We start from the raw sequence: 24,513 nt of genomic DNA on the forward strand, positions 1-24,513 counted from the left end.
ACTTGTGCCCGTGACATGTGTAAGGATTTTTGAGCGAGATCGTTGCCAGTGCCCCTGGACTGGCTCTTGTGCGGGTGACACATAAAATACACCATTTTGAGCATGGCCGTTGCCAGTACCTCCTGACTGGCCTTCGTGCCGGTGGCACATAAAAGCACCCACTACACTCTCTGAGTGGTTGGCGTTAGGAAGGGCATCCAGCTATAGAAACTCTGCCAAATCAGATTTGAGCCTGGTGTTGCCATCCGGTTTCACCAGTCCTCAGTCAAATCGTCCAACCCATGCTAGCATGAAAAGCGGACGTTAAACAATGATGATGATGAAACTGAATATACAGTGCGGACACGATCTGTTCAATAGTGCTTGCACAGACGTATTATTCTAAGTGTATTTTGCTTAATTATAATTAAATTTAACTCTAGGCACAGTTTTTAAAAATTTTATTGTGTTCACTTACAGTGGCAGATATCCACCAGTCCCTGCAAAGTATTCATCCAATCTCAGGGACTTAATTTCTGTGATGCTGAAACGCTCAGCAATGTAAGTAAAATATCTTCTCCATTTTTAAAGTCATTTAAAGCAGGGAAGGTGACAAATGTGAGAGAGCATTGAATTAAATGTATTGTATATTGTTTGCACTTTTACATTGCTGCACATTAGGTCTTTTGATTCTCTGGTATCACATTCCTGTTTGTTTATTAAATATTAAATTATTTTTTGAAATGTTAATTTTATTGTACTTTCTTTGAATTCCAGTGAGCGTCCTTCAATTAACAATGTATTGAAATATCCTTTTATTGTAAAGAGACTAGTGAAGTTTACTGTTGGCATTGTAAGTATGTTTTCATTGCGAAAGAAAAAAATGCCTCCTTTCAGTCAAAACAGATTAAACAATTTTGCAAAGCATTAAGTAAGTTATGCTAACAAATAACTTATGCTAACAAAAAGTAAAAGCTTTTATGCAAAAGAAATCAATTTTATGCGATAAAATATTAAAGTTTTCTATATTCAGATCATATGTTCAAAACGTCCTGGGCAACTGGGCAACCAGAACAAAGCTCGCCATTAATTGAGCATGTACCCTTCCAATTGCTAAATATCATATCAGTCTTTGTTCTGGTTGGTGAATCACTTATAAATAAACTCCTTCCATTGTTATTTAAAATTGGATCTCATTTCTGTAACACAATTGAGTTATATATCTGAAATGAAATGTGTGCATATAAACTTCATTTATTTAGTATTATTTTGAACTCAGAAGCTATTTTGCAATGTTATCATATACTTATGACAGAACCTGTGTTACCAATGAAAAACAATAATTGTTGTTACTTTATGGCGAAAATGTTATTAAATTATAAATTTTCTTTCTCTCTTTTGAAATATTTTTAGGATCTTTCTCAGAATAATACACCTCATGATGTTCGTTCCTCAGTACAATCTCGACCCCAGTCAGCAGCATCACGACCCTCTTCTGGTAAGAATTAACTTTTGTTTTTAATCATTTAAAAATTCTTTTGTATTCTTTCCTTATCGTTTCTCATATTTTATATTTCACAGATAATTAAAAAAAAAAACAACAGTAATGAGATAGATGGTCTGCTTTGAAATTTTGTTGATTCTCAGTTTACTTCTCTATTTTGGTTTAATCTGTGTAGTGGAGCAGTCCCCCATCCTGAACCAGTGAGGTCAACATAGTTGATGTGCATTAGTTTCAACTTCTGTAGGTTTTGTTTTCAGTGGAAAACATGAGCAAGAAGGGGATTCCAGCAGAATTTGGTTATTAGACAAAAAGATTGAGCAAAGTGTTTAATGAGGCTCTTGAAGAAGAGAAACAGAATAGAGAGAGAGATGAGCTGTGTACTTTGCTAATTTGATGTTGCTATTATTATTACTTTTATTATTTTGCCTCTGGTCAAGCACACCTATGATCAGAGGCTTTCTTATCATGACCATCTCTTCTTTTTGCATATTTAGGACTACGATGTTCAATATATTCTTACCTTTGTAAAGCAGTAGTGTGAACTGAGAGAGATTAAGCTGCTATTTTTAACAGGCCAAGTGACTGTATAGAGACTCTTCTGCACTTGAAACCTGGAAAATAAAAAGCTCTTTAGTTTGTTGATTAACAGTTCACAGACAGTGCAGTGTATGTGTCTTTAATCTAGACACATACTAACATTCTTGTTCTTGTTTCAATCAATGGGCTATGGCCATGCTTGGGAATTGCCACTAGGTTTATATTTATCACTTTTTTACTGTGAAAAGCTGTTCTCTTTTCTCTTTGTACCTAAGTTCATATATACTTGCATTATTTTGTTTATCGATGCAAATAAGAACATATCTTTTATTCTCAGCGGCATCCGGGTGCTCTAAAGCTTCTAATAATGGAAAGTATGACCCAGCACGGATTTATGGACGCAAAGCTAGTGAAAGGTGAATATCAGATGATTTATGTGTTGAGGTTTGGCATTGAAAGAGAAATAATGATGATGGTATGTATGAAAATAATGTTCATGATCATAACAACAGCAATAAAGATAATAATTTTTCATGGTGATTATGTTGATAATCATAGAGATGATAATAATGAAGATAATCATCATGATGATAATAATAATGATCATTATGATTATAGTGATGGTGATGATCATATGATGGTGATGGTGATGGTAATACTGATGAGTGATTGTCTTCATAATGATAATAGTGATAGTATCAAGGATTATAGTGGTGGTAATACTGCCAATGGTATTTATGATGAAAGTGTTTTTCAAGAGTACATCTATGACACAGAGCTAGCCAATCAACAAGACAAAGCCCATTCAGTTGAAATTCTCTTGATATTATCCTGTCTTTATTGTGGGTTGTATTGTCTTAAGATTTTACACCTTAATGTTGATTCCTAACATTGGCACATGCCCAAAGCTTCAGCAGGAATGAGACATGTAAACAATATAATAAACCTTTTACTTAGTGGAGACATATTTTATGAACCCTGAAAGGGGAAATGGCATACTCAACATCAGGAATTGAACTCAGAATATCAAGAAATGTAATTAAATAATGAAAGACATTGAGTTTGACATTGTTTCTGTTTCTCCACCATATTTTGAACATCTTAGTATTATATCTCTATCTCTTCTATAGATCTTTCTAAAACAGTATCAGAATCCAGTCTAATGTAGTAGTAGTTGTAGATCCAAATAGTCCCTTTAAAAATAATGAATTCTTTTGACTAGGTTATTTGCTTGCTGAGCGGAATTGAGAGACATCGTTGATTGAGTCAGCCCAAAGGAATTTTCCTTAGTATTTGACATGTATAAGAAAACCAGTCCTATTTGTGGAACCTCCTTCCAGATTAGTGGACCATGCTATATCATGTCAAAAAGAAGAAAAGTATATGAACTGCTAATTCCTCTGTTGATTTGTCTGTAACTCTTGTAGTATCTTACTGCTATTTGTTTTTCATGTTTACTCAATATGAAAGTGGGCTAGAAAATGAAGTGGGGATATCCGGTTAGAAATGCCTGAGAAAGTAAGAAATGGTAGTTGTTCATTGGTTGGTAATTAAAACCCATTTCACCTATCCAGTAAAATAGTATGCAACCAAATAATAAATGTAACATAGTTTGTAATGAAACAATCACTGTATCATGAAGTAATTGCTCCAAATTGATTGGGATGAAGTTCAAATTTAACTATCATGGGATATAAATTCTAAAAAACAAGGTCTAAACTAGTTCTTAAAAATTGAAATTTTTTTTACCTATCTTGTGTGTACAATAAATAAACTATATATATTGTGTATATATTTTTTGTTTATACATTCAATCTTTTTTCCCATTTTTTTTTTTCAAGCAGGCCTGGAAGTGGTGCCAAAAAGAAAAAAGTTACTGCAGTAAGTGGTCATTGTTTATCACATAGTTAAGATTTTATTTGTATTTTCTTTACTAGTTGTTTCATATCTGAGGATTCAACAGGTTGCCTTTCAGAAAAATTTGACTTGAAGTGTGCCTTTGTTTTTTCTCAACTCATCATCTGTTGAGGGTTGCTTAATAGAACTAACATACACTCATCTATGAGGGCAATGACTCTAAATGTGAACTAACTTGAACTGTGACTATCTGTGTGGCCCATGTCAGCTTGGATAAGCACATGATAATAATGATAAGGACACTGTCTAATGGTTCACTTGTCATTCCCTTTTAATAAATTTTCTTTATCTTGGATGGAAATTGTGAGGAGAGAGGACTCAGGTTAAAGAAATTTATATGCTTGATGTTCAATTGAAGATTTACTGATTAATCTCTGTAAAGAAATGTGGGTTGAGGAAGGCAAGGTTCCAGAAGGTTGCACTGCTTGAGATGAGGGAATATGATTAATCTTGCTTGTACTTGTTCATTTTTTTAACTCAAGGTCAGTCTTCATACAGCAAACCAATAATGAAAAATAACCAAAAACCCAAACATGGCAATCTTATTATCATCTTCATTATTGTTGTTGTTGTTATTATTAAGGTGGCGAGCTGGTAGAACCATTAACAGCATTTTGTTCATCTTCACATTCTGAGTTCAAATTCTGCTGTGGTCAACTTTGCTTTTCATCCTTTCTGGGTTGATAAATTAAGTACCAGTTGAATACTAGGGTCGATATAATCGACTCATCCCCTCCCCACAAAAGCAGCACTTGTGGCAAAATTTGAAACTATTATTATTATTATTATCATTATGAAAGTGGCAAGCTGGTAGAATCGTTAGCATGCTGGGCAAAATGTTTCGCTGCATTTCGTCCATCTTTATGTTCTAAGTTCAAATTCTGCCAAGGTTGACTTTGCCTTTCACCCTTTCGAATTCGATAAAATAAGTACCAGTGAAACACTGGGGTTGATGTAATTGATTAGTTTCCTCCCCTAAATTTCAGGCCTTGTGCCTATAGTAGAAAGGATTATTATTATTATTAAAGTGGCAAGCTGGCAAAATTGTTAGCACACTAGACAAAATGCTTAGTGGCATTTTATCTGTATTTACATTCTGAGTTTATTTACCACTGAGGTTGACTTTGCCTGCTGTTATTTCGGAGTCAATAAAATAAGTACCAGTTAAACACTGGGATTGATGTAATTGACTATACCCTCCCCACAAAATTTTAGGTTTAGTGTCTGTAGTAGAATTATTACTATAATAGTGTTTAATATAGTAGATTATTATTATTATTATCTATATGTATAAAACTGAGAATGTCTGTGTGTCTGTATGTGTGCATCACTAAAACTCAAGAACTACCCAACCGATTTCATTCAAATTTTACACGTGACTTACTTAGGGGTCCATGCAGTGCCATGGGCCAAAAATAATTTTCAACTTCTTGCCTAATGTGAGCCCAGAATAATCTCTTATCTCTTACACTGTTTCAGTATTATGAGTCAACAGTGGCACAATAACGTCTCTATTAATACTTTCACTATTATATGGTTTCATTTGCAGTTACTTTCATTATGTATTATATATTACTTTCATTTCTATTACTTTCAATATGTATTTATATATGCTTGTATGTGTACATATATATCTATGTATATGTATGAATGCATATGTATGTATATATATATATGTATATATATATATAAAATAGGTGAGGACCGAAATCCTTATACTTCATTTACTGTTTATATGTATTATGTATATTTATGTGTGTGTGTATATATAGATAGATAGACAGATACACAAGGAATAATACCAATTTTTTGAGATTTTACTGGAAAGTTCCGAGGATGAACTACTTCCTGGAAAGTTTTGGTGGCGGTATTTCCTGGAAAGTTCCGAGGTCTTCCTTGAAAGTTCCAAGTATGAACTACTTCCGGAAAGTTCCGAGGATGAGATTCCTTGAGAAGTTCCGAGTATGATTATTTCCTGGAAAGTACCGATGATGGTACTGCATGGAAAGTTCCCAGGATGGTACTTCCTGGAAAGTTCCGAGGGTGGTACTTCATGGAAAGTTCCGATTGTGGGATTTTATGGAAAGTTCCGATGATAAACTATTTCCTGGAAAGTTCCGATTATGGTACTTCGTGGAAAGTTCCGAGGATGGTGTTTCCTGGAAAGTTCCGAGGATGTACTTCATGGAAAGTTCCGAGGTCTTCCTGAAAATGTTCTAGTGGTTGTATTTCCTGGAAAGTTCCGATGATGGGACTTCCCGGAAAGTTCTGAGGTCTTCCTGGAAAGTTCCGATGATGAGACTTCCTTGAAAGTTCCGAGGGCTTCCTGATTGTTTTGCCGTAACATTTGTATCCACATCCAGTTCTATTTAGCGAGTGAGTTAAAGGTGTGAGTGCCAACCAGAACAGGAGTGGAAAGAGCGTGTCTCCCTGGATTATTTCTCTTCTAGTGGGGATGGTTTTCGTTTTCACGAGTCCCTCTTTTGTTTGGAGCTGTAGCACTGTCTGCCATTTATTCATAGAGTATTATTATTATAATTATTATTATTATTATTAGTAGTAGTAGTAGTAGTAGATACCTGCTTTATTACAGGCAGTAAGTATAACATGTTATTGAGCAAGAAACTTCACTTCCATTTGCCTGTAATCTAGAGGAAAGTATGGGTGTCAACAAATTGTAAATGTTTTTAACTCTTATTTGTTAGAAACTACACTTATTGATGACTCAGTTATTGGAAAACAGTAGAAAATATTTAGAAAATGTTCAATTCTGTCTTTATAGCTTATATTTCCTCTCTTTCCATCTGTTTTAACAGTCAGAGAGAAAGACACCGGAGAGAACAGTTACACCAAGCAAGCAGGTATGGCAATATCAGAAAATTAGATCTATTTATATATATTATAATATAAATTTTGTGAACAATAGTGTTGTTGGTCCTAGCATCCCAGTGGGCCAGTCACTTGTTCACTGCATTTATTGACTCAGGAGCTAATAAATGCCACACTACTTTTGTTTAACTCACCAATTTATTATCAATTTCTTTCACTATTGTGAACATTCTTTACCAACTCACACATACACACACACATATATATATATATTTGTTTGTTTTATATCCATTTTTCCATGCTAGCATAGGTTAGTAGAATATCTTATAGAGGTATTGTTTTTGTGATAGCCATTTTGTGATACTCTTGTGCAAACCACATAAAACTGTTTGCCCCAAACAGCTTTCACTTGTTTTCTGTAGCACAGATGAGCAATTAGCAATGGGAAGGACATCCATCTCCAGAAATACTCACTCCAGCAAAACATAAATTTATCAATTTGAAGAAACATCTTGCCCATGCTAGCATAAAAAGATCGATGTAAAATACTAAAATAAAAATTATTATTTACTTACTTGCTTATATTTTAGTATATCATTATAATACTACTATTATTTCCCTTCTTTTCATAGAGAACACCTGGTATTTCAGCCATTCGTGCTGCAGGTGACTACAAGAAGTACTATGATGCCTTTGATAAAATAGACAAAGCACGAGTAACCAGGTCACCAAAACCCTCTAATCAAGGTAATCTGAAATTTTGATAAATTAGCTTAGATTTGCCTGAAGTAAACAAGTTAGTTTACAGCCAGCTGTGATTAACAAATTTCTGGCAAACAACAGTAATATATAAATAACACTTCCAAGGTCATAGTAGTGTTATAATTTTTTATATTAGCACAAGGTAGTAGATTTGTAGGTGGGGATGTAGTTAATTGGATTGATGACTGGAGGATAAAGGGCAAAGTCATGGGATGAAAGACAAGCCCAGTAAGATTTCAACTTGGAAGTTGAAACTAAATACTATTGGGTATTTCTCCATTCTTCATGATTTCTGCCACTTTGTTGCCTCTACTTTCTGGGAATAATGAATTCTTAGATTAGCACACAGCCACAGATTTCTAGGGAGTTCATTAAATTGGCTCCAGCCCCTGTTCTATATTTATTTCATCAAGCTCAGGAGAAGGAACTTCTTTCTCCTTAACTACTGCTCTAAAGAGATTGATCATTTGGTAATCTTGCTGGTCTCTCATAACAATCCCTTTGGGAAGATACATCTCTCAGTCCAGGGCCTTTAGGAAAAGTTGAATGCTTAATCACTAATGTAAACTAAATATTGAACAAGACAGCAAGGGAGCCTCTACAGGTTTGCTCGACCTGTTAGAAATAGCTGCTAAATCTTTCTAATCACATTTCTAGCATTTTAATAAAGGGAAGAAATATTAAGCAACACAGTTCTATATGCTCGTAAACGGACAGAAAGGTTATGGTTGGAATGCTTTCATCATTGGTCTGCTCCATCATGATTCACCTGGTGGTAAACTACTACTACTTCTATTACTGCTGCTCCATACATAATCAGATCTAAGCAACAACTAATTATTGATCAAACTAATTAGGGAGCCTTTTTGCATTGCTCAACAACCTGCTAGAATTAGCAGCCAAATCTCCCTCATTATGCCTTACTCTCTCAGAAAATAAGCTTTGTGAATTAGTGCAATGGAAAACAAAGTGTTCTATCCAGAAATGCAGTGCAATTGAACTCCTAATCTATGAGCAGATTATCCAATACTTTATCCACTTAACCACATTGCCTTTAAAGGCCCAAAGATGAGGTAGATACAGATTGACAACCTTTCATCTAGAAATTTAACATTCTGTCAAGTCAGCTAATTGCAATTCTATACTGGTGAATGTGTGACTCAAAAAGCAGAAAATTATTGCTTTTATTCATCTAAATGATGAATTTATTAATTTATTTATTTACAATTTTGCTTTTTCTTTACAGCATGGTACATGAATCAAGCTCGACATAAACCATTAAATATCTTAGGAGGGAAAGCAGTTGGTCCTAGGTCAGCTGTTTTGTTTCTTATTATAAAAAAAATGTTTGATGTTAAAACTGTAAAATGTTGTCATGAGAGAAACATTTGGTCTATATATTAAAGAGAGACATAATAGCTGTGAGGTCAAAGAGCTAAGTTACTGAACACATGTTCATGAGTCCTAAGTTTACTACATAAACCTCCTGCTAACAGATATAACCTTTTGATGTTTAATACATTAAATATGTTAACATTAAATTACCAGTTATGAATGAGATAGGCACAAGTATGGCTGTGTGGTAAGAAGTTTGCTTCCCAACCACATGGTTCTGGGTTGTCCCATTGTGTGGTACCTTGGACAAGTGCCTTCTGTTATAGTCCCTGTTTCATCAAAGCTTTGTGAGTGGATTTAATTGACAGAAACTGAAAGAAGCCTGTCATGTGCATATGAGTGTGTGAAGTTGTGTGATTTAGTGGTCAGGGTATTTGACTCATGAGTTCAATTCCTCACAGCATGTTGTGCTCCTTGAGCAAAACTCTTTATTTTATGTTGCTCCAGTTCTCTTAGCTGGCAAAAATGAGTTGTACCTGTAATTCAAAGGGCCAGCCATATCACATTTTGTGTCACACTGAATCTCCTTGAGAACTACATTAAGAGTATGCATCTTTGTGGAGTATTCATCCACTTGCACATTAATTTCACAAGTAGGCTGTTCCATTGATCAGTTCAACTGGAACATTTGTTGTTGTAACCAACAGAGTGCCAGTTAGATGTGAGTATTCATTACAGTCTCCTTGCTTTGACATTGCATGGAAGTTATAAAAGAGAGTCATCATCATACAAGCAGTGTCCTTCATTTCCATTCTTCTCTGAAAAACATGTCTGGTCATGTGGAAATATTACCTTGCTTTGGAAACAAGCGAGGGTTGGTGCCAGAAAGGGCACATGGCCATAGAAAACCTGCCTCAACAAGTTCCATTTGACCCATGCAAGCATGGAAAAGTGGACGTGAAAAACGATGGTGATAATGATATATTTCTAAGAGCCAGCACTTTCCTCCAGTTTAGAGCGTGGTGTTAACAGGGTAACAGATATATTAGTCTGTACTTGCCAAATAGGTAAACTATGGCACAGTGATGGCAGAATTAGTTTTAACATGCATAGTGTGGTGAGCATCAACAATCTATTTTTAAAAACTTGTTTTCCCTTGCCTTGTGCCATCAATTCTTAATGCAGTGGTAGGGATACTGTTGTGACATACAGTGTGTCTTGAGCATCTAATCTTGGTGGATCCCATTCCTCTCTAGAATATAATGAGGAAAGACAACATTAGCTCAGTGACATACTTTAATAAAAAAGCGACCATACCATATTCATTTTATGTTGACTTAGAGTGGCCTAATTATAGATGCAGTCTCAACAAGATTGTTTCAATACAAAGGGGACTAAACCATCTCTTCTGAAAATTTGTTCCAAAATTCACTTGCTATTTGCAAAAGTATCCATAAATAAATTTTCTCTTTTAATCATAGGAACAGGTTCAGTCCTACACCTTGCCAAAGTAGAATTGTCTCTGATTTTCATCAGCGTAGAGCTGATGCTGCTCGTAACAAGTTAAAGGTTCAGGTAGGAACTATATTCAATCTGACTATTATTAAATCCACTTCGTACTTAGTCAACATCTGACAAAAGAATTTACTGATTTATTGTAGACTTAGTATTTTCTATTTTCGTAATTTTAGAAATCCCTTCATCCTTGATTATTTCAGTTTAATGCTGCGAAAAAAAAAAAAAAAAGAACAGGCACAGGTGTGTGGTAAGAAGTTTGTTTCCCAACCACATGATTCTGGGTTCAGTCTCTCAGCATGATGCCTTGGGAAAGTGTCTTTTACTATAGCTCAGGGCCAACCAAAGCCTTATGAGTGGATTTGATTGATGGAAAGTCCATTGAGTGTGTGTGTGTATCAATGTACTTGTGTGTCTTTACGTTTGATTGTTCCCCACCATTGCTTAACAACAGACATTGTTTTGTTGACATCCCCAAAACTTAGTGGTTCGGTAAAAAGAGAACAATAAAATAAAGACCAGACTTAGAGAAAAACTTGGATCAATTTGTTCAACTAAACTTTTAAGGTACAGTCCCAGCATGGCCATGGTCCATGGACTGACAAAAGTAAAAGATAGAAGTCCTAATGACTGATTAAGTAGTTTTTCATTTAAATGAGGGTGAAATGTAGACAATATCTTGAAATCTGTTTATGATTTAGGGCCATTGCCCTTTCACGTTAAGTCAAGGAAAGCTGAATCTTTCCTTCGGTTCCCAGACTGGGCTGTGTGTGATGTTCTTAAGCAAGACACTTTATTTTACATTGCTCCAGTTCACCCAGTTGTAGAAATGAGTTGCAACATTACTGGTGCCAAGTTGTATTGGTCTTTGCCTTTCCCTTGGATAACATCAGTGGCATGGAGAGGGGAAGCTGATATGCATGGGCAACTGCTGGTCTTCTTTAAGCAAACTTGCCCAGACTTGTGCCTCGGAGGGAAACTTTCTAAGTTCAATCCCATGATCATTCATGACTGAAGGGAGTTTTCCTCTGGTTGATGGCAACATTCCTAAAAGACTTGGTACATATTTTCCATACCTAGGCAAACTTTGTTATATATAAAACTAAGTATCCTCCTCAGACATAAAACAAAATGTGTCCAGTGAATATGAACGAGTCTTTTTATTTTCTCATATATCAGGCATGGCTGTGTTTTTAAGAAGTTCACTTCTCAATGTTATGGTTCCAAGTTCAATTCTTGAGTGTTTTCTTCCCCAGCCTCAGGTTGATGAATGATGTTGGAGTGAAATTATGTTGATGTAAACTTTGAAAGTCCATCATATTCATCTGTGTGTGTGTGTGTGTGCTTATAACTTTCACTTACACATGTCCCCAAAAGATATAAAAGTTGGTGAGAAAAGTAAAAAAAAATAACTTGTGTGGTTATTTTGTGTTGCTTGCAGAGACAATCCCTTGTACCTCTCACCATAAAAAATACAGTGAATCAGTAGTTTTTCCCATTGTAAATCAATGAGGTTAAATTCATTTTTATTATTGTATTCATTTTTTTTTCAGACTTTTTCAAGCCTTTTCTTTTTTTCTGTAATTCTTATGTTCTATATTTTATGCAGTTTTACTCTCCTCTATTCAAGTTTTTTTTTTGTTTGCCTTCTAAAATAGAATGTCCCTGAAGACAACATATATATAAAAGTAGTACCTATTTGATTGTCAATCTCTCTTTCAGCTTGTACAACTCTCAATGGTATTTGTACACAATACAATACTATAACTACCTGTCTGCCTAATAATGTTTTCTGTTTTTATATGATTTTTTTCTTTTTTTGTACAGGGCCAGAAATTTGCACTGCCAGACCAATCACACAGTAAGTAATTTTACAATAACTACTGTTTTTGTTCTCCAGACAATTCACATAGTTGTTACCTTACTGTAACTACTGTTTTTTAATCCCCAAGGTAAAACTTGACCTTGTCTTATTTTTTCCTGCCTGATAAGTACTTTCAGTACTTTAAAGTTGACAGGGCCAGCAATAGAAAGGGTTATTCTCCTTTTTTCAACTTGAATGAAATTTAATATACAGTGTGAGTGGTGACATGATCTAGCCACAATGTTTTTTTTGTTTTTTTTGTAATTCATAACTAACAAAGTTGGGACATAGGCCAAGAAAAACCTGGAGGAATATAGTTAAATCAGATTAAAGAACTAAATTATTTAGATAAGCTGTTATGAAGAGCCTTATTATTTATTATCAGAATGAATGGTAAATCATCAATGAATGTGAAACAATTGACTTTGAGGAAACTAAAAGTGGAATGAATTATTTTTCTGTGTGGGATAGAAATATTGATGAATTATCCTGCTTGAAATGTTAGGCTTCTCTTCCTCACAGCAAAATAATTTATTCTACTTAAAAAACTTTTACGAATATATTATATTTTATATTGTCATATGACACCTCCATCTTTTATGCTGACTTACCATGTTCTATGTATTTCACTCCATTCACTTTGTTTTAAAACTCATTTCCTCTTTGTTTTCTCTTATTTATTTTCCATCTTTCTCTTTAGATTTCTTTTTTATTTCTCTTCCATCCCACTACTGAGGAGGGTGAGTAGGTAATTTTTCTTTGTGAGTAAATTTAACTTTTTTCTTTCAGCACCCTCACCTAGGAATGCCATACTTCATGGTACCAATGCTCAGAAGAGGCAACAACAGGAGAAGGTAATTAGTTTCCATCTTAGTGTTCTATTATATAATCCCATTCCCATTGGGGAATATTAAATCAGCTCTCAGCATTTGACTGATTCTTTATTTATTTGACCTTGAAAGAGGTAACTGATGGATAACTTATGGATATGATTTAAAGTTTGATATATTAGAATGAGCTATTTCAAACCTGGCTATAATTAGTTACTTTTGATTAATGACTCTAGACATTTCAATGGAAGGATTGGAAGATTGAGATTACTTAATATTTTAGAAAGACAATTGCCTGTGTATATATATATATATATATATATATATATCTGTGTGTACCCTTGTGTAGACATCATGTGATGGTCGTAAGTGAGCATCATTGTCAAATAAGTGTGAGTGTTCATTTCCAGTCTTTCATAAAAATCATGTCTGACCCCAGAGAAATATTATCATGTTTGGAAACAGGTGAAGGTTGGTGAATCCAGCTGAAGAATGTCTACTTCAACAAATTCCGCTTGTTCTGTGCAAGCATGGAAAATTAGGTGTTAAATGATGATGGTGATGATGATGTTTTTGAACCCAGCATTAAGAAGACTACCACTAATTACATTTTTTATGTACTCTGATGTGACAGACAACTTACATGAATAGATATTCACTTTCATTTGTATGTTATTTTGTTTTTGAAGACTATGATATTTTAAGAATTATTTACTTTATTTCTTTATTCATGTCTTTTCAGGAATATCTTTTACACATTCAGAAAATAGCAGAGGAAAATTTCCAGGAAAGGCAGAAACTATACCGAGAAGTATATTTAATTATTATAAATTACATACAACAAACATTCAGTATTCAAAGAATTATATTTAGAACATATGCAATCTTGCTGTGGAATAAATCATAAAGAGTGACGTACCCTAAATACTTGGGAAAATGGTATAAATGATTGAAAAATTGGTTTCATTGTTATTATCTTGAATAGCGAATGCAGTGTGGAAGATATAAGTTAGCCATTGAGAAACACACAAAGACTGTTAACTTCACTTAAACATTTATTTGTAATATGGTGTCAAAATTTTCATACTATAGCGCCAGGCCAACCAAAACATTGTCTATGAATTTGGTAAACAGCTATTGAAAGAAGCCTGTTTTGTGTGTGTTTGTGTGCATGCACGTGTGTGCCTGTGTTTGTATGTGTGTGTGTGTGTGTGTGTGCGCGTATGTGTGCACGCACATGCATGCATGTGTTTGTGTGAGTGAGTTCATATTTACTTCACCTTTACATGTATTTGCACACTTGTTGTAAACAATGGTTTCTCTGACAGTGTTGTTTGCTTATAGTCTGTCACAAAAAGACATGCAGACTCCTTGACACATTGACATATTTTGACATGTTGCCTGATCTTTGTAAACAAAAAGCTCATTTACATGGTGTTGTTTGTTTCCATTTCTCCACATACACATGTCCAGGCTGCTTGTTGTTCAGTAGTCTGGCAGACTGTTACTTTGCCAAGAAACAAGTGGGGTTGGCAATAGAAAGGACATTTGACTGTTGAAAACTTTTCCCCAACTTGCTCTCATCTGACCAATGCAAGCATGGAAAAGTAGATGTTAAACCGATGCTGAGTCAGGAGAAAGTACTGCACCCGCACCCTTTGCAGACCCTCCAAAACTTCTGAGATTGATATAAATAAGGTTCATCTTGAGCAGCTATAAGTTGACAGCTTAAACTCCTTTTAAAGTGGAGAGTTAGAAATATATTGTATATCACCATCGTTGTTACCTCTGGTTTTATTAAAACATATTTCTCTATCATCATCATCATCATCATCATCATCATCATCATAATAATAATAATAATGATAATAATAATAATGATGATGACCATAAAACTTTTGGCCAGACCTAACTAATTAGTTCTATTTATAAAATTAAAACCCCACAAAACAACAGTCATCATCCACATGAAAATCTATAGTTAAGTATAGTTGAATATATTTAACATAGATCATCAAAAATCTATTAGAATTACTCATGTGGAGAAGTTTTATAAGATTGAAACATATCTGGAGTTGTATCTCATACTTAAAATTATTAAAATATTAGTAATTTGTCAGTTACTGAATAGTCTATCCTGCTAGTGCTAAATGACTAACAGATAAAATAACAAGCCCATTATAGTACCTAGTTAGAGGAGCTGGACTGGCTGGTGAACTTTAGTGGTTGTGACAACGCAGTTACCTAGCATGTAATAGATATATGATTTGTGTTCCATCAATAAACCGTATTTTTTCTGTCTCAAAATGTCTAAGTTAATTGCTGTGTTTGATTTATGGAAAATATGGTTTTACTGGAAAGAAAACAACAGACTTAAACCTGTTTTTAATGTTGTATCCAAATGCTTAACCCATTTCAGAAACACAAATATTAGTCTCATAGGTTAACTAATCTTGTCCAAAATATTCTAGAATTATTAGCAGGAAATTTATTTATATTTCCCTAGATGATGTAACTTGCTAAGATTTTTTTTCTTTTTCATGTTTGAATTATTGTTCAAATCTTTATTTTCTTTGATTTTTCCAGCAAAAATCAAATTTGAAACTAAAAGAGTAAGTATATTTAATCTTTTTATATTTTTCTGACTTTAAATTTAATTTATTACTTCTTGACTGATAAGATAGTTCCATAAAATATAAATATATATGCTTAATTTACTGTTGATTTCATAAACATGAAATCAGTAACTTTCATTCTAAAGTATACCCTAGATATGAATGTTGAAATATGAACAGAAGTTTCTTGAAATAGGAAACATCCCTAAATATTATGGTTTAAAGAAGTATTGTAGATGGCAGAGGTTCTAATAAAGTCCTGTTCCAAAATACCACAACCTACATGACATAGTGGTATTACTGTCCTGTTGTAGCATTAAGTGGATGAGTGATAAATAAATATCCACCTGGATAGAATGCTAGCATACTGTTGATAGATATTAACCACAGGTAGAACTGAACTCTGCACTGCTCTGCAAACTAAGGAATCACTTATCCAATCAACAGTGTTGCCATTATTGGGAGCTGTAAGTTATTCGTAGTCTTTCTCTTTGACTCTTCAAACTATCAACCACACTAACTAAAAGAGTAAGTATATTTAATTTTTTTTAATATTTTTCTGACTTTAAATTTAGTTTATTATTTCTTGACTGATAAGATGGTTTCACAAAATGTATCTAACTTGCTTCTGCCTTCTACTCTAAGTGCAGTTTTCACAAACCGTGAACATTTCGCTTTAGAAAAAGAACAGTGTTATTAGATATAATTTTGTTAATTTATCCTTGCATATGAACATACATAACTATATTTTCAGGCCTAAACCATCACCGAAATCTGTGACACAAGTATTGAGAGAGATTGGAGTTGAAGAGAAACCACGTTTGGAGATCTCAAAGGAGTACGTAATGCACAACCAATAGATTTTTAATCTGGTTTTATTATTTTAATAAAAGGTCATACATTAGTTATATTGAATTACATAGATCAGGATAAGATACTGGACTATTAACCTCAATGTCAAGTTCCAGGAGAGATAAAATATTTTATCATCCATCAATTTTCTGAGTGTCATTGTGCCTTTCATCCATCTAAGATCAATAATATAAGTTCCAGGCATGGACTGGAATCAAGTTAATCCCATATCCCCCTCCACTCACCACCCTTGCTATAAATCTGTGATCTTCTTTTAATCTGAAACATGATTATTTCTCTCATTATCATCTTTAAGGAATCATATGTAAGTATCCACCGAAAAGTGAAAATTTACTGGGGTGTTTTTTAACATTTAATGGTAACTTATCATCCTGATGTTAATTCAGTCTTGTTAGTTACGTTAATAAACAGCCAAAGGCTAGCTTCTACCTGGTCACTGCCTGTTGATGCTAAAACCCCTCATCTCTTTTATATTTTTAATAAGTTTCCTGAAACAGAGCTGACTTGAAATCTTGGTGCTATTGGGGACAACTCAAGTACAGGAACAACAAAAGATGCTAGAAAACATATCAGCGTCCTGTTAGGCTGGCACTTCACTATCAAATCATTCTTTTACTTCTCTTCCTTTACTACTGCCTAATAAGTAGAGTATAAAAGAGGGTTATTGTTTTACTCAGAGTTTATCAAGGCATCGATGAGAGTCTATAAAATTTAACAAGATTTACTCGTTGCAGTTTATATTGTAGATGTTTTTGTTACAGCCACATGCTCTTCCCTACATGCTGCCAATTTCTCAACTGTGAAATTATTATCTATTTTTGAGCTAAGGAGAGAGAGAGAGACAGATATATTGTAATATGCCTTGCCCAAGCACAAAGCTGACTGACTAGCTGAGTTTGAATTTGTGACATTTCCATCCAGTGATTTGACCCAATTTATTAGTATTCCATTTCACTTAATTATTAATAATCCTTAAGAAAGCATAAACATTACATGATGCCACCTTTCCTCCCTTACAAATCAGGATAAGAAATTTTAACGTAAAATTAATTATATGCACAGGCATGAGTGTGTGGTAAGAAATTTGCTTTTCAAACACTTGGTTTTAGAGTTCATTCTCACTGCATGGCAACCTTGGGCCAAACAAAGCCTTCTGAGTGAATTTGGTAGACAGAAACTGAAAGAAGCTCTTTGTATGTTTGTTTCTTTGTGTTTGTCTTTGTCCCCAACCACTGCTTGACAATTGGTGTTGGTTTGTTTATATCCCAGTAACTTAGCAGTTCAGGAAATAGAGACCTATAAAATAGGTACTAGACTACTGAGGTCAATGTCTTTGACTAAATAACTCAAGGTAGTGCCCCAGCAAGGCCACAGTCCAAAGACTGAAACAAGTAATAGATAAAGATAACTTCAAACCAATTTTAACATTATCTTAACAGATTTGTTTTCTATTTCTAGGGATGTTGTCTTAAGAGCTAATAAAGATGAGAAAAAGGTAAGTCAGATGTGAGACTGTCTCTTATCATTCAACCACAGTAGTGGTTGAATATATTCTTAAGTCTGCCATTTCATCAATCGCAGGAGCTTCCAAGCTTCACCACTAATTCAGTTCTCAACTAAATTGCAAATTGTTAATAGTTTTAAAGAGGACACCTCCTCAACTACACTTTGGCATAAATAGTTTGAGATTTGGTTCAGTAGAAAAAAAGTTACATCAAAATATGTCAGACCTCAAGGGGGTATTCAAATCAAGGTCATCTTTGCCTTTCATCCTTCCTAGATTGATAAAATAGAGTACCAGTTTAATACTGGGATTGATTTAATTGACTGCCTCCACTCTTCAAATTTGCGACCTTGTGCCTGCCTGTATTTGAAAGAATTATTTGCAAATGTAATTCCTCCTTGGATGATAAAAAGTGTTTTGTGCCAAACAATTTTCTCTTATAATTCCATTCACATCTAAGATGTATTGTAAGATTCCAATACTTATTTTATCAACTGCTCCCCATCCTTCAAAGGATGACAGGTAAAGACTTTGATGGGATATGAACTCAGAATGTAAGAGGCTTTAACTAAATACTGCAATGCATTTTGTTCAATTCTGACAATCTACTCACTTTTATTTAGTGATCTCTCCTAACACACTAGTCTCTCTACCATCATATTGGCACTATCCTACTTATCATTATAAGTAGTAAATACCAGTACAAAAGAATTTCTTAACAATGTGATCTTTCTCTAACATGCTGGTCTCCTCTTAGAAACTAGTCTCCATAATAACATCTGTATCATATTTCTATCTTCTAATGTAAATTTATTCACCATTGTTTATTAGTATTATTGAATGAAGTTGTTGTTGTTCAGTCTTGATTAAGCAAACCTACAATTAGACATTTATACTGTGAGCATCGCTTCTTTTATTCAGATATAGTGTATATCTAGGACTACATCATTCAGTGTGCCCTTCTTTTTAAGATGGTATAGTGTGATTTTAGGGAGATTTGGCTACTATTTTTAACAAGTTGAGCAACTACATAAAGTCTTAAAACTAAACACTGGTGTTAATGTAATCAATTATAGCCATCTTGTACAATTTATTGGCCTCTATCCATGTTAGAAATCTGTAATATTTAATTGGAGAGAATGCATTGTCTTTAACCAAACAAAATGGAAAGATTGAGTTCATTCAGTTCAAATCTCTAGGGAAATGGGATAATTCTAGAAAATTGCAGTGTTGGGGAAGAATGATTGGGTATAGTCTAATATTTGATGAAGAAGGCACAGCTGGGATGACAAGTAGCCTTCAAAAGAAGTAGTACACAAGTTAGTTGTCATGAGCAGTTGCTGTTGTGGTAGTTGTAGAAGAAACTAGGAGAAGAAATAATTCATCTGTGGTTTATTTTTATTTCAAAGTCAAGTAAGATTTTAATAAAATTGAAGTGCTTTTGTTGAAATTATATTAAATCTATGTATGTGTTATTTTCTTCTCTCAATCCACTCAGCCTCAAGATCCATCCCGAGCTCCTCCTCGTTTACGATGGAGTCAAAAAGAAACTGTGCACTTAGAAAACCTCCCCCTCGAAGATCCCCTCGCAGGTAAACTCTTTCGGGTTTTTTCTTTTTTGTTGTTGCTACAAGAAAGTGCATTTCTCTGTATGTTTCTGAAAAACTTAGATGATACTAATTACATGTGAGTTAATAACATTGCAAAACGTAGATAATATTACAGTACTTACTCCACTTTTATGATATTGCAAAATCCCTGCACTTTGTTGAGGAAGCGGAACATGCTACCTTAAAAGTTGAACTGAAGTTCAATACCAGAAAAACAGGCTTAATGCAGATAGTAACAACAAGAATCCTATTAAACTAGACAGAAAGCCAATTTAACAGATGGAGCATTTGAAGTTTCTTGGTTTATACATAACAACTTGTAGTAACAGCATACATAAAATAAAAGTATAACAAGGCATGGCCAGATAAACCTCTATACAACCTATGAAAGTCAAATCACTTATGAGAAGTATTGATATGTAGGGTTGTGAGAACTGGGCTCTGAAGGAAAGTGATGAGCACATGTTAGATGCATTTGAGCTATGGTTATGGCAAAGAATTCTGCATATCAGCTGTACATCAGAATATAGAGCCAATAAATGGATCTATGAAAAGATTAAAATACCAGACAGCAACAGTCTATTAGTATAAATCAAGAAGAGGAAAATATCAAAGTATGGATCCTGAAACCACCAACTAGTAATGTAGACTGGTGAAAGAGATGGAGGAGGAAATTCCAAAGGGAAATAAGTTGTATGAATGATATTATCTACTGGACTCAGGATGGTCTTGTACTGTGCCTGCAAAAACATATGCAGAGCATCAACAGCCCTAGATTTATTATTATCAGTATTACTTTACAGAAACATTTGAATTTCTGGAAACACTCAACATTACCACATCACTATTACTAATTTTTGAAATCTTCATCAAAATTGTTATATACATGATACAAACAAGAGGAGATGTTTTTATGAAGAATATTTGTTAATACAAAGCCTACATGTCTTCTGTATGTTGAGGGAGTGTAACAGAAACATTTTGCATTTATACTGAATCAATAACTGTAGTGTTAAGTTGTTTCTATAAGGTGTTTTAACAGATAAGGTTCATATGAAGACATTACAATCAAACTCTAAGTGTGAGGGAAGTCATTACTTAAGGTGGCTGACAAAAAAATTTTATGATCCTATTTCACAGCAACAGCTGTTTTGTCTGCTTGTTTTGGAACATTTGCTCCCTAAAAACATTGAGATTTATTTAAGATTCCCTATTATATTTTCACCTTTACTTCTAATATATTCTTGTAAGTTAGCCTGTTTTCACCTTTTAGTAAAGTCAGTTGAAAAAAAGAAACTTCTCCATTTTAGAATCTGATGAAGTTGCAGTCTCTCAAGCTCGACAAAAATGGAAGTATCGAAATTCTGTCATTGAAATACTGGAGAATAAATCTTTAGTTGATCCAACACTGGTAATAACTGGTAGGTCTCTCACTCTGTCGTTCATGGTATATGAATATATATTTATTTGTATGTTACATTTAGACTAAGTCGTGCATTTGGATAATTTATTTTTCTCCATATTCATCACCCAATAATTTTTAGAGTCATTCAGTTATCAATTATCACAGGTTCCCTGAGGATCCAGTTGGGGTGACAGCTTGTATTGATAGGCCACAGCTTAATGGTCACAGCAGATGAGGAAGCATCTTACAGAGATGGGAACTGACTGAAACACTGCTTTGAGGGTTGCACAGGACAATCCGAGCAGATACTTAACAACTGATGGATACAGCAATGCACTGCAATGGCACATGCCCTGTACCTGATCTGACCTTTTGTTATTGTTTACTCCCAAGTCAATTGTGATTAATCAGATCCATGATTAAAAATCCTTCTAATCATGATCATCCCACCTTTTTTCAAACATAGTGTATTCCAGACTATATCATCTAATATGTTCTTTTGAGAAAGTAGTGTAAAGTACAAGGACTAATTGGTTGTTGTCTTTGACAGGTTGAGCAGTCACAAATAACTCCTTGTCTCTGCTTTTGTAACATCTGTGTCCTTCATTATTCATGTATGTAGTCAGTAGTGTTTTCTTTCATTGCTGATTAACATACATATGTAAGCACATAAGGGTGGATATCACTGCTAACTGAAACTGTTCCACCAGGATTCATAGGACATCCTTGTCAAGCTCTACAGAACTTCCAGGACAAGGCTGTAGTTTCCGGCTCAGAATTTCTGGAACCACCTTTGACACTGACTTACGCTTACTATCTGATCCCCGTATACTGCATTAATATTCCTCGCACTTTCCGTTGTGTTGTTGCCTTTATTGAACTCATAAAGCAAAATATGCCGAATATGCTCCTTTGCCACTTCCATTATAGCTTTGAAAAATAACTGTTAAAATCAAACTGCACTCTTCAAAACTTGCACTAAGAATAAGGTAAAATTACTACCTACTTTTATAGCAAGTTAATGCAGGTAGTTTATCCCGTCCACCTCCGACTTTTCATACAATTTTTAAAAAACGCATTATTTATGGGATGACCCAATAGATAATACTTGACCAAGGTGCCATGCAGTAGAATTGACTCTGAAACCATATGGTTGTGAAGCAAATTTCTTAACTACATAATTCCTGCACTCTCTCACACACACACACACACACACATGTGCATATTTTCTTCAAGCTTTGATCTACTCCATTATTTCTCAGAGTATCTAGTTATGTACAATCTTTCAACTGAAGAATCACATGTAGAAAGAAACTCTGAGTAGTGGCAAGGTGAATCATCAGCTTCAAATGGATATATAAATTCTGCTGCATGTATTGAGTACATTTTGTATTGATTGCTTCCTGTCAATATTTCAGAAGAAGTTGCTGAGGACCTTCTTTCAAAGAATCAAGTATTAAGAAATCCTGTTCAAGGCTTGACTTCAGGAAATACACCAGTGACATCTGGCATAGTTCCACCAAACAGTTCCAAACCAAAAGCATTGAAGCAAGAAAGTGTTCCACAACCTGAGTCATTTTTTGTGCCTTTTGACAATGGTCCAGGAAATAACAATAAAACTGAGACCCCACCCAAAACTCAGAATACTAAATCTGTCAGTAATGCTGCTCCTGTTGAAAAACCAATCTCAAATGCAACATATCAAATTCCAAAGCGTGTAGAAGATAGTACTTTCTCTGGAAACAATTTACAACCAATAAAACCATTAAAAGGTAATAGATTTATTATAAATTAAAAACAAAAAAACATCTATTTAAATATTTTTTTGTTTTATTTTGTAACAGTGTTATAAAATATTCACTGTATCAACCAGACTATTGGACATTGTTATACACTACTGGTTACAATGCACTTCCTCGCATTGATGTAGCTTTTGTTTGGTGCCACCCCATTTGCTAGTCAGGAGGTCAACATTCCCCTTGGACAGAATGCCAGTCTGATGCAAGTTTACTCATTTACAGCTGTGTTGATTGGAGCAACATGAAATGAAGTATTTTGCTCAATGGTCTGGGAATTGAAACCATGATCTTATAATCATAAATACAACACTCTAACCACTTGACCATGCACCTTCACTATAAGGTATTAAATGTTTTAAACAATGTTGGCAGATACTTACAACCTAATTACTGACACAGCTTCCCAGCAGCTGAATAGTGTCATGTTGTTGATATAAGGTGACATTTTGTTTTCCTTTTTTGTTTGTCTTTGGTTTCAAAATTGAAAATATTGCTGAAATACTTGACATCTCTGACTGGCAATGTTATCTGCATGTTCTGGGTTAAAACAAAAACTTTGACTTCCTATCCGTAACCAAGGAAACACTTAGAAGGAATTGGCATGTGCCACTGTCAAGAAATTGGTACAAGTATGTTTCTTAAGTCATTACAGTGCTAATGATAATGATAATTTGTATCATAAAACACAAAACTAAAATTGATTGAATTAACTCCTCTACTTGACTGGTATTTTATTGACCCAGGAAGAAAGAAAGGTAAAGATAACTTTTCCACTGCTCTACCAACCTTGTCAGCTAATGTTAATAATAATTTGTAAACACAAGGCCAGTGTTGATTGAATTGACTCTTCTTGATTAGTATTTTATGGACCCAGTAAAAATGAAAGGTAAAGACAGCTTCAACACTGTTCTTCTAATATTGTTATTTGAACCTTAATGCTAATGATAATAATTTCTTACATTGACACACAAGGCCTTAAATTTGGTGTAAAATGGGTAGTCATTCATACTGACTCTAGTATTTGAATGTTACTTTATTTTATTGACTCAAGAGAAGTGAAAGGCAAAGTTGACTTTTGTAAAATTTGAACTTAGAAGAAACATCACAGGACAATCCATTATCCTTATAATAACTATTTTTAAAATAGGTACAAAGCCACAAATATTGGGGAGGAGGATGATATTGTCAATTTACCCATGGGCCACTGTCTGTGATTTAGGCTGATGTCCTCAAGAAGTTCTAGGAGTCAGCTGCAGCATCTGGAGTTAGGGATAAATCCAAATTCTGAGGGTTGAATAAGGTTATGTGAGTTACAGATTTTTCAAAGTATCTCTTTCTCTCTCACATAGAAGACCATAAATTTGGTGAGGCAGTTAGTGAAACCCTTTTACAAGCGCTCTCCAGGATCAAATTAGCTTATATATATATATATATATATATAACATTATTGTACATACATATCACAGTCGAGATTTTATTTTATTTCACCAGGCACATAAATGTAAGTTTCTTAGCTTTGAGCGAGATCGTTGCCAGTGCCCCTGGACTGGCTCTTGTGTGGGTGGCACATAAAATACACCATTTTGAGCGTGGCCGTTGCCAGTACCGCCTGACTGGCCTTCGTGCCGGTGGCAC

General features: G+C 34.3%; 1 protein-coding gene and 1 long non-coding RNA gene across 9 annotated transcripts in view; one reads left to right on the forward strand and one right to left on the reverse strand.

The window, feature by feature from the left end:
• LOC106882349 (uncharacterized) overlaps nucleotides 1-7,462 on the reverse strand; it is an 8,909-nt gene extending 1,447 nt beyond the window's left edge. The window contains exons 1-3 of one of the 2 annotated variants that reach the window (XR_001410987.2): nucleotides 7,342-7,462; nucleotides 2,004-2,094; nucleotides 112-1,202 (exon numbers count right to left, since the gene is read on the reverse strand). This is a non-coding gene — a long non-coding RNA (uncharacterized LOC106882349). Of the gene's footprint in view, nucleotides 1-111; nucleotides 1,203-2,003; nucleotides 2,095-7,341 lie in introns of those variants that run through there. The other variant, XR_008263944.1, reaches the window with a different exon arrangement.
• Nucleotides 1-24,513, forward strand: part of LOC106882347 (serine/threonine-protein kinase Nek1) — a 63,779-nt gene that overhangs the window by 26,760 nt on the left and 12,506 nt on the right. For 3 of the 7 annotated variants that reach the window (XR_008263943.1, XM_014932996.2, XM_014932992.2), the window contains exons 11-28: nucleotides 460-540; nucleotides 757-832; nucleotides 1,393-1,477; nucleotides 2,358-2,436; nucleotides 3,862-3,901; nucleotides 6,754-6,798; nucleotides 7,399-7,513; nucleotides 8,775-8,841; nucleotides 10,345-10,438; nucleotides 12,206-12,239; nucleotides 13,032-13,096; nucleotides 13,815-13,883; nucleotides 15,659-15,684; nucleotides 16,442-16,525; nucleotides 18,019-18,055; nucleotides 19,563-19,656; nucleotides 20,985-21,095; nucleotides 22,498-22,851. Coding sequence is in view for 6 of the 7 variants with exons in the window: in XM_014932996.2 (XP_014788482.1) it covers nucleotides 460-540; nucleotides 757-832; nucleotides 1,393-1,477; nucleotides 2,358-2,436; nucleotides 3,862-3,901; nucleotides 6,754-6,798; nucleotides 7,399-7,513; nucleotides 8,775-8,841; nucleotides 10,345-10,438; nucleotides 12,206-12,239; nucleotides 13,032-13,096; nucleotides 13,815-13,883; nucleotides 15,659-15,684; nucleotides 16,442-16,525; nucleotides 18,019-18,055; nucleotides 19,563-19,656; nucleotides 20,985-21,095; nucleotides 22,498-22,851 (1,556 nt within the window). In the remaining variant the exon portion in view is untranslated. The remainder of the gene's footprint in view (nucleotides 1-459; nucleotides 541-756; nucleotides 833-1,392; nucleotides 1,478-2,357; nucleotides 2,437-3,861; nucleotides 3,902-6,753; nucleotides 6,799-7,398; nucleotides 7,514-8,774; nucleotides 8,842-10,344; nucleotides 10,439-12,205; nucleotides 12,240-13,031; nucleotides 13,097-13,814; nucleotides 13,884-15,658; nucleotides 15,685-16,441; nucleotides 16,526-18,018; nucleotides 18,056-19,562; nucleotides 19,657-20,984; nucleotides 21,096-22,497; nucleotides 22,852-24,513) is intronic. The other 4 variants (XM_014932995.2, XM_014932993.2, XM_052967170.1 and 1 more) reach the window with 4 other exon arrangements.

This window comes from Octopus bimaculoides, chromosome 4 (genome assembly GCF_001194135.2).
Source record: "Octopus bimaculoides isolate UCB-OBI-ISO-001 chromosome 4, ASM119413v2, whole genome shotgun sequence".
NCBI lineage: Eukaryota > Metazoa > Mollusca > Cephalopoda > Octopoda > Octopodidae > Octopus > Octopus bimaculoides.